This window comes from Manacus candei, unplaced genomic scaffold, assembly GCF_025592945.1.
Source record: "Manacus candei isolate 608988 ecotype Guabito, Panama unplaced genomic scaffold, ASM2559294v1 h1tg000080l, whole genome shotgun sequence".
NCBI lineage: Eukaryota > Metazoa > Chordata > Aves > Passeriformes > Pipridae > Manacus > Manacus candei.
In genome coordinates, this window is record NW_026138128.1 from 127,326 (window position 1) to 143,659 (window position 16,334).

The following is a 16,334-nucleotide window of genomic DNA, read 5'->3' on the forward strand; positions in this document are numbered from 1 at the left end:
CAGTCACTGTGGTAGTGCCCGGGCTGTCACTGCAGGTGCAGCCCCATGCCCAGAGGCAGGGCAGGGCAGGGCTCTCACTTCTTGCTGCCAGACTGTAAGCACTGTCACGGCATTTGCCCGGGCATAGTGTCCAACCTCAGCACTCCAGAGAGAGCCTAGGCTGTTGCTGCAGCCCTCTGCTGTCCTCTGGCTGGTTTGTGCTGCACTGCAGGTGGGCACTTGATTCCCGGCCAGGGGGCTCGGAACTGCCCCACAACAGCACACAGTTGCACTTGCAAATCCAGTTGTTCTTGACATCAAGCCTGCATTCTTTCCCAGCAGCTGTGCCCGTCACAGCAGCTCCAGAAGGCTGTAAACTTCAGGAGAAGACTCAAAGTATCGCCTCCAGCCCTGCATGATGTGAAGCGGCAGCACTGCCAACCCAGCCCGACCTCAAGGGGTAAGGGGGGCCATCTGGTTGGGGATGCCCAGCCCACTTGTCACTGTGCCCTGGGGCAAAATACCCTCATCTGGGCAGGTACAGTGTCTGTCTGCACACACAGAGCACACACACTTATAACCTAGGCACTGCAGTTTCTCAGCAGAGCATCAATGCTAAAATGTACCCATATCTTTCTCTCCCAGCCTGGGAGCAATGCCTATCCCTGTGCTGCACCCACACTGAAACAAAATCCCAGTCTGATGGGACTGGAAAGCCCAGTTAACAACTGGGGTGGGGCTGCCCCTGGTCAGCCTGAGTTGCACGTAGGCTACAGTTCTGCCAGGCCAGGACCAGCAGAATGAGGTCCTGGGAGCTATCTGGCACCTCTTGCTCTTCCCATGGCCTCTCAGAGGCTGGGGAGATTGCTCATCATGCTGGAGTTGCTGGAGAGAGGTGCTCTGGGCCTAGCATTCAGTGCCACAGAGCTGCGGAAACTCTCCCGGTAGCGCAGTGAGCTCTCTGTGGATGAGCCAGAGTTGATATCTGTGATGACCATGCAGTTCCCAGGCTTGCAAAGCCCAGCCCTGACACAGCAGCAGCACAGCAGGCTTCCCACAGCACGGCGCACCTCCACGCTCCTCAGGGAATAGATGATGGGGTTGACGCCTGAGTTAAGCAAGGCCAGAGCCAAGGTCCAGTCCAGGCTGTGGAGGTGTGTGCAGGTCTGGGTCTCACAGAAGACATCAAACAGCAACAGAACAAAGAGGGGACTCCAGCAGATGATGAAGGCACCCAGGATCATCAGCACAGTCTTAAGCAAGCGCAGGGAACGCTTGCGGCTGTGCCGAGAACTGGTTTGCTTAGAACTGGCCTGGACCAGTTGGAAAATGGAGATGTAGAGGCCAATAATCCCCAGGAGGATGATGCTGAACATGACTACAGAGAAAAGGATGTAGTTCTTGGAGTATAGAGGCAGGAGCACAGAGCAGGCACTGAAGTCACACAGGCAGTTCCAGCCCAGCAGTGGGAGCAGTCCTATGACGAGGGCCAGCAGCCAGCAGGAAATGATGAGGCCGCGTAAGCGCAGGGTCTTGCTGGCTTCATTCTCAGCAATCGGCCTCACCATGGCACTATAACGCTCGATGGCTGTCACGAGCAGGCTGAAGGTGGAGGCAGCCAGCGCAATGAACAGGATGCCTTCCCGCAGGAACCAGAGCTGAGGTGAAAGCTGGAAGGTCTTCTTGCCTGAGAGGCAGAGATTAGAGAGGTAGGCAATTCCTGCAAGCAGGTCACTCACAGTGATGCTGGCAATGCAGGAGTAGACCCAGCGGCGGGCTCTCAGACACCGCAGGATGGCCAGCAGCACGAGCAGGTTCTCCAGGATGATGATGCAGCTGATGATGACGAAGATTGTGCGGATGAGACCCATGCCCTCGTCCTCAGACTGCCGGTTGGTTAGCTTGCCTGTGAAGTTGTAGTGCTGCAGGATGATGTTCACATTCCTCATGGCAGCCAGCTGCAGGCAGGAGCCTTTCCTGTCGAGCAGGTCAAGTCTGAGCTCAGGATATTGAGCAGAGTCCAGTGGAAGGAGAAGGGAGTGATTCAACAGCCAGCTTAGCACTGGACCATCCATCTTCTGAGGCTGGGTCAGCAGCCAAGGGATACACGATGGAGGAAGGGATCAGGTAGGGTTTGGGGCAGAGCAGATCCTCTGTTTAAGGGCTAAAGTAGCCATGAGACTCTGCCACACAGGACTGGCTCTAAACCCAACAGCCCTGCTTAGTGTGGAGAGGAGAGTTAGAGTCCTGTCTGGCAGCCCTGCAGCACTGAAAGAGCAAGGGGAGAGGAGAGTGAGGTGTTTTGTAAGTCCACCGTGAACATAGGCTTCCTGTTGTTTAATAAAGTTTCCTGTTGTGAGTGAGAGTTACTGTTCCTAACAGCTATCACCATTTCTTGGTAAGGGTTTGGCTATTGTCAGCTTTGCTGTGGTTGTGATGGTGGGACATGAATGAAATAATATGTCAGGCCCCTCTTTGGATCAGAGCAGTCTGGGTCAAATGAAGCAATACCTCCCACCTTGATGGGTAAGGCCCGTGGGCCTGAACTGAACCAAGTGCTAGTAAGAGCTATTAAAGCAGACAGTTGAGATACTAAGTGCTTTGCCTGTTGTGGTACTAAATTCATCCCTGAACCTGCCAGAGAGCAACTGCCCCTTCATCAACTGCCCCGTGCACCACCTACGATCAGATACATCCTTCTTCAGGAGTAAGCTCCATGTTGTCACCCCTCTGGGCTTCTCTGTGGGCCCAGCTCCTGCAACTCTCTCAGAACAGGTCCATCCACGTCCTGCAGTCTGTGCAGCAACTCCAGGCACCCATGTGACTGAAGCTGGGGCTTAGCTCCATCCAGTTCAAAGGAAACCATCTGGTCAAAGCTAAGCATGTGCCCTGACACTGCATCCCCCCACCTTCAAGCACGTTCTAGAGATGGGCCAGAATCTTCCCATTGTCTGGGTCACAGGCAGGGAAGGAGGCAAAAAGGTGCTGCCTCTTGTCATTGCAGAAGGCACAAAGTGCTGCACTGAGATTGGAACCAAGGAATCCAAATGTGACTGTAATATTAATGTCTATCATTGACCTATTCCCTACGTCTGCAAAACTCAACTGGAGAGTCTTGCAATGCAATGTTCCCAATTGTGGCTGGGAATTTGCCTTATGACTCACCTGTCATGGCTGGTATGAGGCTCTTGCTGCTGGAGGGAGGTTCCGCAGTTGGCAGTGCTCTCCAGATGCTTGTCCAAGACCCAGGACAGAGCAGGTAGAGGGGAGAACTCCTTGTGCAAAATAAGTGAGACTTCTACCTATCAAAGTTGAAAAAGGGAAGTTACAACATCAACCACATTCTGTGTGGAGGATGGACCCCACCCAAATCATCTGCAAAAAGGCATAGATAAAAGAAAGACAGAGGACCTTTTAACTCAGGATCACAGCAGATGTCCTACTTTCACCTGTGTTCTCACTCCAGACTGGCACAAATTCATGAAGAGGTCCCCAGGCTGAGAGCAAAGAGCAGTGACTTCTTCCATCAGCATGGCAAACAGGGAGTTGTCCAGGGAGTCTATCCACTGCTGGATGAGTGGAGAGATTCTAGCCTGGATGGCAGCATAGACAAGTGGAAAGTGCATAGGGGGCTCCTGCTGCAGGAAGTCATGTGCAAGCAAGAGTGGTTCTCATCAAAAGCTGAGGGCTCCATCCTCCACCTTCACCCTTTCAGCCGTTGTTTTGGCCTTTTATCAGCAGTGTGGAAAGAAACTCATGCTGATAAAGTCAGCAGATGACCCCAAGATTGAAGGTGCGGAAATCAGCAGGAAGGCTGGGCCAGGAGTGCAGCTCAGTTTAGAGGAGTGCAGGTTTGCACGTTCAGCACAAAGAGCACACTCCCAAATGGTCTGGGCTGATGCTCCCCATGAAGAACTGGAATCCAAAGGGTCACTGTGACCCTTACACATAACCCTCACTTTGCTCTTGCTTCAGGATGAGCCTCCGGCTAACTTGTCTGCTCAGGACAGAACTGGTGGAGTGTTCCTGAAAGATCAGAGAATGGAGACATTTGCCTTTTCAAGGGCCCTAAGTAGCTTCCCAAAGAGCTGGCAGCATGTGAGGAGTCTCAGAACAGAGATTCCTGACAGGAATGAGCTCTTTGCAGGGGAGATCTGTGGAGAACATGAGATTGGTGGGAGGCAAACATTTTTAATGACAGGAGGGCTCAAGGCAGATGAGCAGCTGGGACAGGTTGACACACTCACCCATGGGGTGCCAGGTCCTCTGGACCAGCAAAATATTGGAGGCTCTTCCTAATGCCCCCTACATAAGCACATCAGGTGTTGCCTAAAAGACCGTGCTAATTGTTTTGTCAAGAGCTGTTCCAGTGAGGCAAAACCTTGTTCCTTGCTCGTCCTAGAATCTAGTTTGTTTGGTCATTCCATGGCAGAATGAGCTGGGTACCTGTGAGGCATGTTGCATGCAGAGAGAGGGACTAGCTCTGGGAAGCTGCCTGAACTGTGTCCCAGCTGTGTCTCAGCCCTTCCAGCCCTCCCCCCCCCACCCATTGCAAGTCACCACACACCTCAGACACTGCTCCTGCCTCACAGCAAGTCAGGGTAGGGTCCCATCCCCAGAGGAGCCTGGAGATGGTTCTTGGGTCCCCTGCCCTCCATGCAATTCGCTCAGCAGAGCACAGCTGGCTGGTACAAATCCAGCCCCATGTCCTCCTCAAAGCTGCTGCCACCAGACCTGAGGTGTGGAGTTCCCAGCTCCATGGCTGGGGGGGGTAAGAGTTCCCTCGGCTGGGCACCCACACGAGGGAGAGTTCCTGTTGTACAGCATGTCCCTGCTGCTATCTGCACAGACGCAGGCTGAGCTTTATCTTGGTACTTCTCCTTCGCTGCCATTTAATTTCAGATGTTCTTTCTTAGCAATGAAGTGAGGCGGGGTCAGGACACCCCATCCCGCGATGTTTCTCATCTCTTTCCTCCAGATAAAAGCTACAGTCTACTTGCAACTGCCTGATAGCTGCCAAGTCCTGGGTTTGGAAGGACCAGGGGGGGCATGGATGGCAGCTGCAGCACTGTGGACCCCCTACAAAATCCATGGCTAGAGCAGGTATTGAGGGATACTCACGTGAGTATCCTTAGCAGCAGAAGCCCTGGAACTCTCCAGAGGTCAACAGGAAGGCAAAAGCACTGAGGGCCCAGAGGGAGGAATTTGTCTGCAGTCAGGGATGCCAGAGAGAACAGGACAGTAGCGGCCTGAAGCCCAGCTCCCTGGGTCCATGGCCAGTGGCCTGCCCAGTCCCTCCTTCCCTGGGGCTGCTGCTCTCAGGAGGGCATCCGGTCCCAGACTGTAGGGGGGCCACAAGCAGCTGCAAGGGAAAGACAGCAAGTTACAAGTACAAGATAAAACATCGATGATTTCTGTTGAGGTTTTCCTGCTGTGGTGCTGCACAGTTCTGATTAAAACTTGTATTTTCTGATAATATGATTTAAAAAAAAAGTGGGCAAAACTCTACAGAGTGGGCCCTGTCAGGCAGCCCCCAGGCTGGCTCATGAACAGCTGGCATCCTCATCTATGTCCCGCATCTCCACCTCCCCACCCACCCATCCTGTCCTTGCTGCATGGCCCTAGCACAGCCCAACATCAGCCAAGGCATCCACTTGCCCGCAGGTGTTTTTCTGCTCCAGGAAGGGTGGAGTTGTGCTGGTTTAAAAATGACTGATCACTCCTGGCAGTTGGGTGGTTGCATTTCCTCACTTTGGTCTCTTCTGCTGTGCAGCAGCAGGCAGTCCTCTTTGTAGAGGCACAATGTAGTCCCCAACCTGGCAGGATGCTTCTGGACCCAGAGGAGCCAAGAAGAGTCAGCAAGGCCCCTCTGACGTGGGTTGACACCAAACCCTGGAGACCTGGCCCTTCACAGTGCTCAAAGAAATGTCCCAGGGACAGTCGTTGTGTCTGGCTGTCAGTTCATTGAAAGTGGGTGTTGGTGATGGTGGGTCTCTGTAGAAGAAGAGTCTCTGAAGTGCATCTTTTGATTTGAAGGTAAACAAGAATATTGAAAGAAAAAGTTTCAGGATCATCTCCTCTAGACCACATTAATGACCCTAAATGGCAAAGTTTTGTTGATTGTTTGTTTTTTAAGTGGCTTTTCTTTAAAACCTTGCATTTCCTCAAGCCAAGAACATTAAACAGAAACTGTGGGAGAAATGTTAAATCACACCTAAAAAACACCCTAGAACACCTCGCCTGGTCAGCATCCCTGAGGCTTTGGGACTATGGTGTGCCAGGCTCTCTCTGCCCTGGCCTTTCTGTCTTGTGCTATCGCTCATCAATCACAGCCACAGGCCACATGGCCACTGAGCAGACCAGGGCAGCAGCGATGCCCACAGACCTGCAGGGGTGCTGCCCTGTTCTGATTAGCACAATCAGCCCATTGCACATGGTTTCCTGGCTGCTGGGTACAGCTGGTTCCAGGGTATAAAACCAGCCTCTGGGCACAAGGAAACTCAGACTTCCACACATCTTGGAAAGAGTGTCCAGCTGTGGGAGAGATGTGCCAGCCTCAGCCACTGGTGGCCCTGCTGCTCCTGCTCTCCTGCCCATGGGCCAGTGCCAGTAAGCTGGGGTTCTGCAAGCTGTTGCAAGTGAGGCTGCTCGTCTGGGCTCTCACCTCAGGAGCCATTGGCTCATTCTGCAGTGGGGTGTCTTTCAGGTGCTCTACAGGGTCAGATTGTAGGGGGCCATGAGGCGCAGCCCCACTCCCACCCTTACATGGCATACCTGAAGATAGGGATGTCTGCCTGTGGGGGCTTCCTGGTGGCCCCTGAGTGGGTGATGACAGCCGCACACTGCATGGGGTGAGTACTTCATATGGGAGCTTTATCCCCTTGTTTCTCACCTAACCTGTGATGTCCTTCACTGGAGCGTTTTTGGAGTAGGTTCCTCTTCCTCCTGTTCTCTGCAGCTCTCTCCACCTGCCTGCCAAAGGGGAGGGAGCTGGGTGACACCCAACCTTATTCCCCCCTCTACGCTCTATGTTGTGGCCAGGAATATCACAGTCATCCTGGGGGCTCACGACATCCACAAACCAGAAACAACCCAGCAGGTCCGGGGAGTTCTCAGATACCACGAGCACCCTGAATACGACCCTGACACCATGTTTAATGACATCATGTTGCTCAAGGCAAGGCGGTTCTGCAGTGGGCAGTGGGGCAGAGGGTGGGATGGGGCTGTGGGTCTGGCAGGGTCCACCTCTGCAAAGCTGCTTCTGCCCAAACTGCTGGAGGCAGGCAAGACTGGGAGGGACCTGGGAGGGAACCACTGGCAGGGCTTGGAGCCATATGCCACATTCACAGGAGCTCACTAGAGCTTACAGTGCCACATGTCCTGCTAGACCTCCCCTACCTCTGCGTAGAAAGCATTCTTCAGCTCTCCTACTCATAACCTTCTCCAAAACCCTGCTTTCTCCCAGCTGACATCAAAGGCCACTCTCAATGACTATGTCAAGACCATTCCACTGCCCAAGACCAGCAGTGACCTCCCCACAGGCACTAAGTGCAGCATCGCCGGCTGGGGTCTGATTGATGACGACCAGGTGACCAACAAGCTCTTTGAAACCAAAGTCTCCATCTACAGCCGCAGGAAATGCACCCTCTTCTATCCACATCTTGACACTGGCATGATCTGTGCCGGCAGCTTCCATGAGCTGAAGGATTCCAGCCAGGTAGGGGCTGCCAGCAGGCTGGGGTTTGGCTCTCTGAGAGCAGATGCTGCTGCTGCCACAGATGGAGCTGATTCCCAGGGCAGGCAACAAGCATTTGATCTGTAGCTCCCATATGAACCAACTCTCTGGACATCTTGACACCACAGTCCGTGCACAGTAGCAGAGGTAGAGCCCCAACTCACCAGCTTGGGGCAGCTCCTCCAGCCAGGTGGGCATGTGGGGCAGCAGCAGAGCCATAGACCCCCTAGGCAGGGAGGGACCAGGGGAAAACCTGTTCCCACAGGGAAGAGGCCTCTAAAATCAGTCTCATCTGTCCCCAGGGAGATTCTGGTGGGCCCTTGGTATGCAATAAAGTGGCACAAGGCATTGTTTCCTTTGGGTATAACGCCCCACCTGGGGTCTACACCCGCATCTCCAACTACCTGCCCTGGATCAAAAAAGTCATGAAGAAGTAGCAGCAGCCACAGCACTTACTCCAGCTCAGATGTGGCCCTGGAGACTGCAATGGCTTCCTTCCTGTCCCTGCTGAAGGCTCAACTCCCTCCTCTCTCCTTGGGAACCCAAGTGACTTGGTGCACATGAGGGTCCTCTTCATTCTGTTCTGAGGCTGCTGGCTGTCCCCTTCCCTGCCCATCTCAGGCAGCCACTTCAGAGCCATACTAAACACCCTGAGAGAGGCAAGAATAGTCCCTGATGGCACAGAAAGAGGCTGTGCCACAACAGACCCCATTTCCTTCAGAGATAACACTGTCCCCTCTTGAACCTTGCTGCACTTAAAACATCCACAGTAAACTCAAAGCTGCATTTCCCAGTGTGTGTTGTCTTTCTTGTGGTCTTGCCACAGAGAGAAGGAGGGAGGGTCTGGCTGCTGCAAGTGAGAGGCCAGACTGTTGGGACAGCAGCAGTCATGGCTCTGCATCCTGAATTGCTGGCAAGCTCAGAAACAAGCTATGGTTGCCCTTCCTGGGGTCATGGGGGTGATGAGAGTTTTGCAAGGAGAAGAAAAGCCCAGTTAGAAATGGGGTGGGAAAAGTGATGGGCACACACTCGATTTACCGACTTCAGCATCATTATCACCTTCCTGGAAGCAGCTGACAGCTGACAGGACATGGTGCATCAGCAGTACCAAGACTCAAAAGCTGCCATTCTCTACAGAGTAAAGGCTATCCCCTCTGCAGGGACCTTATGGTTGGGAGATGTTGGACCCTAGGACAGAGTACAGCCAACACAGCAGGCTGGATGACAGGGTAAACCAGCTGTAGGAGGCTTCACTGGACTTTTTGTGGACAGCGGCCTTGGCATGGGGAAGGTGGCTGTTGAGATGTCAGGGACAGAGCTTTAGGATCCCAGAGAGGAGGCAAGGGTGAGTCCTAGCTGGGGGCTGTCTGCTGTGAAGCTGGTTGGCATGTTTCTGTTCCTCTTGGCAGAGTCTGTTCCAGTGGTGGCCCAAACCCAAAAGGCTTACGGCTCTCCTCTCAGCCAGATGGTGCTGAGACACCAGCTTCCCCCACAAAGGATGCATGAGCACTGTTTTCAGACAACTCCTGCACTGGAGTCTGAACCGCCTTCCATGGTCTGCACCAGAAGAAAAACAACGTGCCCTCTGAGCCTTCATCTCCTTTGTTCTAGTTAGTTTCTGGTAGCATCTCTTGTATACAGAGAGAGCTAGAGCTTCCTGGAGGAGATGATGAGGGACAGAGACAATGCATTGGTAAATAACTGAGCTACTGAGCATTCTGGCACAGAATGACAGATGTTTGTGCAAACTCAAGAGGAGACTAAGCTGGTTTGTGGTGGGGAAAACCGGTGGGGAATTTTAAACATATAGAAAGTGTGTGCAATCCAAGGGAAGGGGGTGCTTACCCTGCTCTCATGGTCTTTCAAAGTCTCCCACTAGTCGCTTCCATCAGAGGGAGGAGATGATCTACAGTCTGCCCTGATGTCTGCTCATATGTCCTCCATGTTCCTGCCTGGGATGAAGGGAAACTATGTCACCTTTGCCTTCACCACCCAGGCTGCCCCGGGGAAACTGAGAAGGTTCCATGTTTGGGCTTTTGCTCACAGCTGCTATCAGTTAAGAAATCTGCAAGTGAACAGGCTACAGCTGCTTATCTGTGCAGTGTGAATCTTTGTCACGTCAGGGTTTTCCTCGAAGCTCCAGCCCTTGCAGTCTTTGCACGAGAATAGGAACCTTTAGGCTTAAATTTGGGGTTTACCCAGTGGCACTGGAGGCAGAGAGGAAAGCAAATTTACCATCAGTTAGCGAGGGCAGCAAGGAAGTGTCAGCCCCATTTCGTCACAGCTGAACTGTGAATGTTCAAACTTTGCCCTTATCATAGAATCCCGGAATGGTTTGAGTTGGAAGGGCCCTTAGGGGTCATCTCGTTCCATGCCCCCTGCCATGGGCAGGGACATCTTCCACTAGACTAGGTTGCTCCAAGCCCCATCCAACCTGGTCTGGAACACTTCCAGCAATAGGGCAGCAACCTGGGCCAGGGCCTCACCACTCTCACAGCCAAGAATTTCTTCCTAATATCTGTGCAGTGTTATAAACACATTCACAGCAATTTTGCTCCATTAGACAAGACTACACCTACTGAGAGAGAGCAGGAAAGCCCTCAACTGCCACTTCATGGTCTTTGGAACTGGTGCATCAGGTGAAAGAAACCTTGATCTTGTAGGGCTGCTGATGAAAATTAAGAGAGTTTGCAAGTGTTCAACAACAAATAGAAGCTGCAAGGGAAGAGCCCACTGGAAGTCAAAGAGATAAGGGTGAGCACGTTCCCCACAGCTTCCAGCACAAAGGCAATGACCGAAAATTGGCTTTGGGTTCAGAAGGACGTCAGATACCCCAGATCAGGCCCAAGATGAAGGTGGGTTGATGCCCAAGGCTAAGATTGACTGAATTCCCCCCTCAGATTGCTGAGGTATGCAACTTGCAGAGAGATTTGTCAGATGAGTCTGACTTCTGTGGTTTCCTGGAGTCTGGTCTCAGGCTATAAAACCTTGCTGGGAGCAGGAAGAGACCCTGGCTGCACCCCACCTCTAAGGGATCCACTGAAGCCCAGAACACCATGATGGAGCACCTGCAGACACTCCTGATCCCTCTCCTGATGGTGATGTGGCCCCCAGTCAACACCAGTAAGTAGAGTGGGCTGGAGGCAAGGAGAGGGTTGGGGAAGGATGAGTCCCAGACAGCATGTCCTGTGCCCTCCAATCCCCTTGTCCTCAGTCCTATCCATTGCAGATTATTCCTGGAATCGGAGGGAGGGAGGAGGTGAAGCCAGGACACCCTCCACACCCTACATGGCCTATCTGCAAGGAAAGAACAACCATTCCTGCGGAGGGTTCCTTGTGGCCCCGAATTGGGTGATGACAGCAGCTCAGTGCTTTGTGTAAGTTTTTTGCTGTGTTCATACAGCACCTGGTGCAGTGAGGCGATCGCATCACCATGACCCGGGTACCATCTCCTACACAGAGGTCTAAGAGTTGGAGTCACTTCCCACATGGCCATGGGCAGACTCTTTTCCCAGCAGGGAGCACAGGCTGTGCTGTGGGGCAGGGCACAGCTGGGGGGACAGCACCACAACAGCTCTCCCTGCAGCCCTCCCTGTCTGTCTCCCCAGCCCGCCCTCATATACTTACCTTTCTTTTTTATTCCCTCTCCATGACTCATTTTATTCTTCCTAGATGCCACCCAGAGGTCAAAGTGGCTTCTTCGCTTGCTGGCACTGACCTGCTGGCATGGCAGGGATGGTTGTTGTCAGGCTTTGTCCTTTCTGCCACCAAGAGACTGTTCGAGACTGTTAGCAGAATTACCTACTATGAGCAAGCTGCTTGCCCAGCCCTTTTCCATCCCTCCAGCTGAACAGCCTAGGGCATGGACAGGCAGGAGGGCTTTTCTATATGTGCATGACTCTGGGTGTAGCTACCGCTCACCTCAGGGCTGACAGATCTGCCCTGGTGCCAGTGACCCAGGTTCAGGGCCAGTCCCCACACTCGAGCAGCAAAAGGGAGGACCAGCAGAACCCAGGAGCCTGGATGTCCACATCTCACCTGGGAGACACATGTACCCAAGGTCCTCCCAGTTTTCCCAAGGCAGCCCCTTCTGCAGGTGATGTAAAGGCAAGTAAAGGGACATAGAAGGCTCCTGATTCAAAAATCCCTTGACTTCCACGGGCCTATGAAGCCCAGACCAACAGTCCACGTATCTTAGTACACAGCAGCAGCACTGGATCAAATCTGCCCAGTTTGAGATCTAGAGGTAAAAGAACCCTTGCAGACTCTGCCTGTAAGACAGGAACTTGCTCTGCCTCTTGTCTGGGCAGATTCACTGGCAGAGCTCCTTGATCCCACCGTTCTTCTTAAAACATGCATATATATACAGTCTATGCTAATAGTACATATACATTAGTATATATATGAGAGAGCATACGCACAGATATACATATATATATACACACACACACTCTATACACAATGTATGTAATATATGTACACATGGCTGGTCTCTCCTGGCCATACCCTGGGGAGATAAGCCTCAGTGTTACCAGGCAAGACAGGAAAAAGCTAACAACATACACTATGCTTGATTTTTATCAGCCACAAACCTCTGACTGTCATCCTCGGAGCCCACACAGTCCAAATGAAAGAGGAAAGCTGGCAAAAGTTTGAAGTCGAAGAGTATCACTGCCACCCATACTTTACCAGTCCTAAGGAGGGAAATGACATCCTCTTGCTGAAGGTAACTACCTGCCTGGAGCAGAAGGGAACAGCCTTCATCACAGCAAATGTACAGGCCAAGCACTTATTTCTCTGTTTTCTGTCCCCTTGCCCAGCTGAACGGCAATGCCACCAGCAACAGCTTCGTTAGGACCATTTCCTTTGAAAAATCCAAAGTTCGTGGTGGGACTGTGTGCAGCGTAGTCGGCTACAAGACACCCACTGGCAGATTACGTGAAGCCACTGTCACCATCATCAAACAAAGGGACTGCCTCAGCCACTACCCTGGGCTTGCTGAAAACTTGATTTGTGGCCGCAGCAGATCTGCTGAGGTACCTGAAAAGGTCAGTCTCTGACTTAGGTAGGAGGAAACTATAGGGACAGTTTTAGCCCTGGGTGAAGCAGAAGGGACAAGAAGATCCTTGTCTTCCCATGGCAGAGGACCTTGGAGTCTGCAGCAGCATTGTGGGATAACAGCTTGGTCAGAGGGGTTCCCTCTAAGTCTCGTAGCTGGTCAGAGTGCGTTTTGGATCTGCAGCCAGCAGAAGGGCAGAAACGAAGCTTCAGTGTTGGTCCAGCTGTAGCTGTGCTGGGTCCCAAGCAAAGCTGTCAGCAGTCCCTTTTGGACTCAGAGCTATCCCCATCCACTGCGAGTCCAGGCTTCTCCTGGAGAAGCTCTGTCCTGATATATGCAGCCTCCCTGATCTTTGCAAAGGCTCCCTTTCCCTGGGGGCCCCACATAAATCAGCACTGATCTCTCTCCTCCTCCATTTCACAGGGTGATGCTGGGGATCCACTGGTCTGCAATAACAAAGCCTATGGCATCTTCTCCTACAGGCATAACAACTGGCCCGGTTTCTACACACACATCGCTCATTACCTTTCCTGGGTCAACAGTGTCATGAAGTCAGCATGACCCTGTTCTCCCTGCAGCTGCTGCCCTGGAGAACTCACACTCCAGAGCCTCATCCTCACCAGCTTTCTTTTCCTTTCTCACTGGGAAACATCCTACACTGATCCTCATGGATGTGACAAGGACTTCTCTGTGGCAAAGCCGAGCTATGCCAGTGGGGGGCTCAGCACAGAGATCAGGGCTTGACTGTGTTTATTCCCTGTGCAAACTGGGGAGTACCTGGTCACACAGTGTGTGCTTCCACACTGCTGCCCTTATTTACCCCTTTTTCAAGCTGGCTGTGGTTACAGCTCTAGAGGGGAAGCAGCAGGGCAGCCCCAAGAGAGGTGCCAGTAGCTGCTGGGATGTCTGTTATCCTTTGGGGAAGGCTGTATAACTAGATCAGATGGATCCAAAGAACAGCATCCTCCCTGACCTTTGCATTTGTGACAGCAGATGTTTGGGTGTCCTTTGCCCAAGCCCTGAGGTTTTAAGGTTGCCCAAGTTCCAAGGAAGACACTTTCAGTTCCTGCTTCACTACTGCTGCTGCTGTCCCCTACCTCTGAAACCTGCTGCCTCCTTTCTCCCCTCTTCTGTACCTCCAGTGTTGTAAGAATACATAAAAACAATAAATTGCATCTGTATTTGAAAGCCTTTTTCCTGATCTGATTTGGATTTCTCCTGGCCACTGGGTTCAGTCCTGAACAGCTCAGAAGAAAGTCACTGCTCAGACAGCTGAATCTCAAGCTGGAAGCTTCTATCCCAGAAAATGGCCTCAGTTTTCTGTCTCACCTAAACCCTCAGAATAGGTGTCAAGCCTGGATTTCAGGGCAGGGGCTCTCCTCACATGCAGCTGGGCACAAACACTCCCTCCAGGTACCTCTAAGCTGGTACTCTGGGGGACTTCCTCCCTCTATCACATTGGCTCCCCCATGGGCCCCTTTTGATTCTACTCCATCCCATCTCTGCCTGGTTGCCATCAACAGAAAACCAATCTTCTCCTCAGTGCAACTCGTCAAGAAGCAGCAATTGCAGGTCCTGTCAGACTCATCCCTTCTCCCTCAGTGTTGTGTTGATTTTGCTGTTGATAAGAACGATGACTTTAACCTCTTCTAACAAGAAACATGGGCAAAGAGAGCAGCAGCAACTGAGCCACGGAGGCTGGAGTGATTTGGGCAGAAGGTACTGCAGCAGCTCAGCTTTCCAGAGCACAACACAGTTTTAGGGAGGCTCTGACTCCATCCCTCCCCACTGCCCTCTCCAGCTCTCGGCACCCCACTGCAGCTGGACTCAGGCAGGTGCCCTGAGGGAGGGACATCCTGACCAACTCTCTGTCACACACAGGTGTTCATCAGGGCACACTGAGTCATTCAGGTCTTTTTAGTGAAGTTAGCACCAAAGAGAAGAACCACACAGACCCACCATGGCCTGATATTCAGCAAATATTTTCTTTCTACATTTTGTGGTTTAAGACAAAAAAATAAATCCCCACCTCTACTATAATAGAATTAAAAAAATATTACAATCAAAGGAAATTAACTTGGAGATTTGGCAAGAAGAGACCTAGGAAGAGGAGAGCAAACATTTCCATCAGATGCTTAGGATTTCATTGAAGGATTCCAAAAACCCACTTCTGGGGAGTGTTTGCCTTTCCTTATGTTCACCTCTGCCTAAAGGGGACTTGTCAGAGGCCAGTACAGTATCTGCAGCAGCACTGTATACAAAACACTAGACCAAAGATTTGAAGACTCCAAATACTTTCCAAACCTTGTCATTTAAAATGCCTGAAAGTCCCCAGGTCACTCACCTAAGAAAAGCTGCAACTGAGCATAGTTATCAATGGGTTTTCTGTGGATGATGTTGCACAAGGAGAGCACCTTTAGCACATTTCTGCTGAGTTTTCTATGCACAGAGTGCCCTCTTTGGGCTGGCAACAGTGCGTGTTCTTCAAGGTTCTGTCTCTAAACAACTTCTGAACTGATCCAAAAAATTTACCTCTTGCAGTTTGGAAGTACATTCATGGCTAAGCCGAGGAAGGCAATTCCCTTAGGGTTCTTTATATCATTTAATCTGCTCTGAATCAAGGGTTGCAAAGCAGAAAACTCTTTTCCAATCAGGCTGCCAAATCCTTTCCAGAAGAATTCCAAGGGTGCTCTCATCCTGCATCACCTTGACTGTGCAAAGAGCCTGTCAGCTTTTGAAGAATTGCAGATTGAAGGCCTGAGACACTAGGAGGAAGGATACAAACCAGCATAGCAGGAGAGACCTGCCTTTTGGGTGCTTTGTGAAAACACCATGTATTTCCATGGCCAGGAGCTACAGATACTCACCTGAGATGAAGGGAGGAGCAGTTCTGGGAGCAGTGCATAGAAGTGGCCAGGGACAACAAGTAACGGCACCCAGCTGGGGATGCAGAACAGCCCTGGGCAGCAGCTGCAGTCCCTGCCAAGCCACATCCTCGTTTAGTTCGGCAGATGCATTATCCAGGAGCTTCGTACAGACCAAATGTGGAGTCTTGTCATACACTCCAGTATGGGAGCCACAAAAACTCTTCAAAAGCCACGAGTTCTCAACTCATGGTGGTACAGATGTTACAAAATTTGCTTGTAGAGGCTTAAATTCCTGATCAGACTGCATCACAGAAGATAAAGTAACTCAAAGACAACTCTACTGAGGAGAGCACACAAAAAAGAGTTTGGTTTAGAACAAACCTTCGCTTAGCCTAGGGGCTCAAGAAGTCACTGCTCTTGACAGCAATGTTGCACCACCAGCAGCTGCCGTTCCACAGGCCAAGCTGGTCCCACACTTCTGAGGCACATGGCACCAACCACAGAATCCTGAGCATGGCAGGGTGGGGTCAGGCTAACACGGGAGAGAGAGCTGAAGTGAGAGGAGGGAAGCATTATATTCCTGCTTTATAAATTTCCTATGACATTTTACTCTTCTTAAGCTGAACAGATGCTTCTCTCGCTTTCCCAAAATGGCAAAGGTAATGCTCAAAGAAAAGAGCTTTCTCCTGCTACA

At 51.7% G+C, this 16,334-nt stretch overlaps 3 protein-coding genes across 7 annotated transcripts; 2 read left to right on the forward strand and 1 right to left on the reverse strand.

Annotated features, from left to right (window-relative positions):
• Positions 1 to 334: 334 nt before the first annotated feature.
• LOC127481602 (cathepsin G-like) lies at positions 335 to 9,295 on the forward strand. 4 transcript variants are annotated; one of them, XM_051811055.1, is made up of 5 exons: positions 335 to 439; positions 6,686 to 6,830; positions 7,021 to 7,156; positions 7,445 to 7,696; positions 8,017 to 8,500. In XM_051811055.1, exons 2-5 carry the CDS (start codon positions 6,745 to 6,747, stop codon positions 8,149 to 8,151), a joined length of 609 nt encoding a protein of 202 aa, XP_051667015.1. In that variant the 5' UTR covers positions 335 to 439; positions 6,686 to 6,744; the 3' UTR covers positions 8,152 to 8,500. The 4 variants fall into 4 exon arrangements, with proteins under 4 accessions (XP_051667015.1, XP_051667013.1, XP_051667014.1 ...); XM_051811053.1 differs by lacking the exon at positions 335 to 439 and adding an exon at positions 6,472 to 6,588; XM_051811054.1 differs by lacking the exons at positions 335 to 439; positions 8,017 to 8,500 and adding exons at positions 6,474 to 6,588; positions 9,124 to 9,295 and having other exon boundaries at positions 6,671 to 6,830.
• On the reverse strand, positions 454 to 6,959 carry S1PR4 (sphingosine-1-phosphate receptor 4). Of its 2 annotated transcripts, none has more exons than XM_051811046.1 (3): positions 6,872 to 6,959; positions 3,145 to 3,281; positions 454 to 2,247 (listed from the first exon to the last, which is right to left on the reverse strand). In XM_051811046.1, exon 3 carries the CDS (start codon positions 2,052 to 2,054, stop codon positions 828 to 830), a length of 1,227 nt encoding a protein of 408 aa, XP_051667006.1. In that variant the 5' UTR covers positions 2,055 to 2,247; positions 3,145 to 3,281; positions 6,872 to 6,959; the 3' UTR covers positions 454 to 827. The 2 variants fall into 2 exon arrangements, with proteins under 2 accessions (XP_051667006.1, XP_051667005.1); XM_051811045.1 differs by lacking the exon at positions 6,872 to 6,959 and adding an exon at positions 3,391 to 3,755.
• A 1,478-nt stretch (positions 9,296 to 10,773) lies between the features above and the next one.
• LOC127481603 (granzyme G-like) lies at positions 10,774 to 13,384 on the forward strand. The gene is made up of 5 exons (XM_051811056.1): positions 10,774 to 10,837; positions 10,929 to 11,091; positions 12,299 to 12,440; positions 12,535 to 12,762; positions 13,197 to 13,384. The coding sequence occupies exons 1-5, from the start codon at positions 10,774 to 10,776 to the stop codon at positions 13,332 to 13,334; spliced, it is 735 nt and encodes a 244-aa protein (XP_051667016.1). The 3' UTR covers positions 13,335 to 13,384.
• Positions 13,385 to 16,334: the final 2,950 nt, after the last annotated feature.

Excerpts from the sequence above, each read along its gene's own strand:
- S1PR4 (XM_051811046.1), bottom strand. The coding sequence starts at position 2,054 with ATGGATGGTCCAGTGCTAAGCTGGCTGTTGAATCACTCCCTTCTCCTT.
- LOC127481603 (XM_051811056.1), top strand. The coding sequence starts at position 10,774 with ATGGAGCACCTGCAGACACTCCTGATCCCTCTCCTGATGGTGATGTGG. Across the intron at positions 11,092-12,298 it reads ACAGCAGCTCAGTGCTTTGT|CCACAAACCTCTGACTGTCA; the intron begins GTAAGTTTTTTG and ends GATTTTTATCAG. Across the intron at positions 12,441-12,534 it reads ATGACATCCTCTTGCTGAAG|CTGAACGGCAATGCCACCAG; the intron begins GTAACTACCTGC and ends CCCCTTGCCCAG.
- LOC127481602 (XM_051811052.1), top strand. The coding sequence starts at position 6,525 with ATGTGCCAGCCTCAGCCACTGGTGGCCCTGCTGCTCCTGCTCTCCTGC. Across the intron at positions 6,589-6,670 it reads CTGCCCATGGGCCAGTGCCA|TGGGGTGTCTTTCAGGTGCT; the intron begins GTAAGCTGGGGT and ends CTCATTCTGCAG. Across the intron at positions 6,831-7,020 it reads ACAGCCGCACACTGCATGGG|GAATATCACAGTCATCCTGG; the intron begins GTGAGTACTTCA and ends TGTTGTGGCCAG.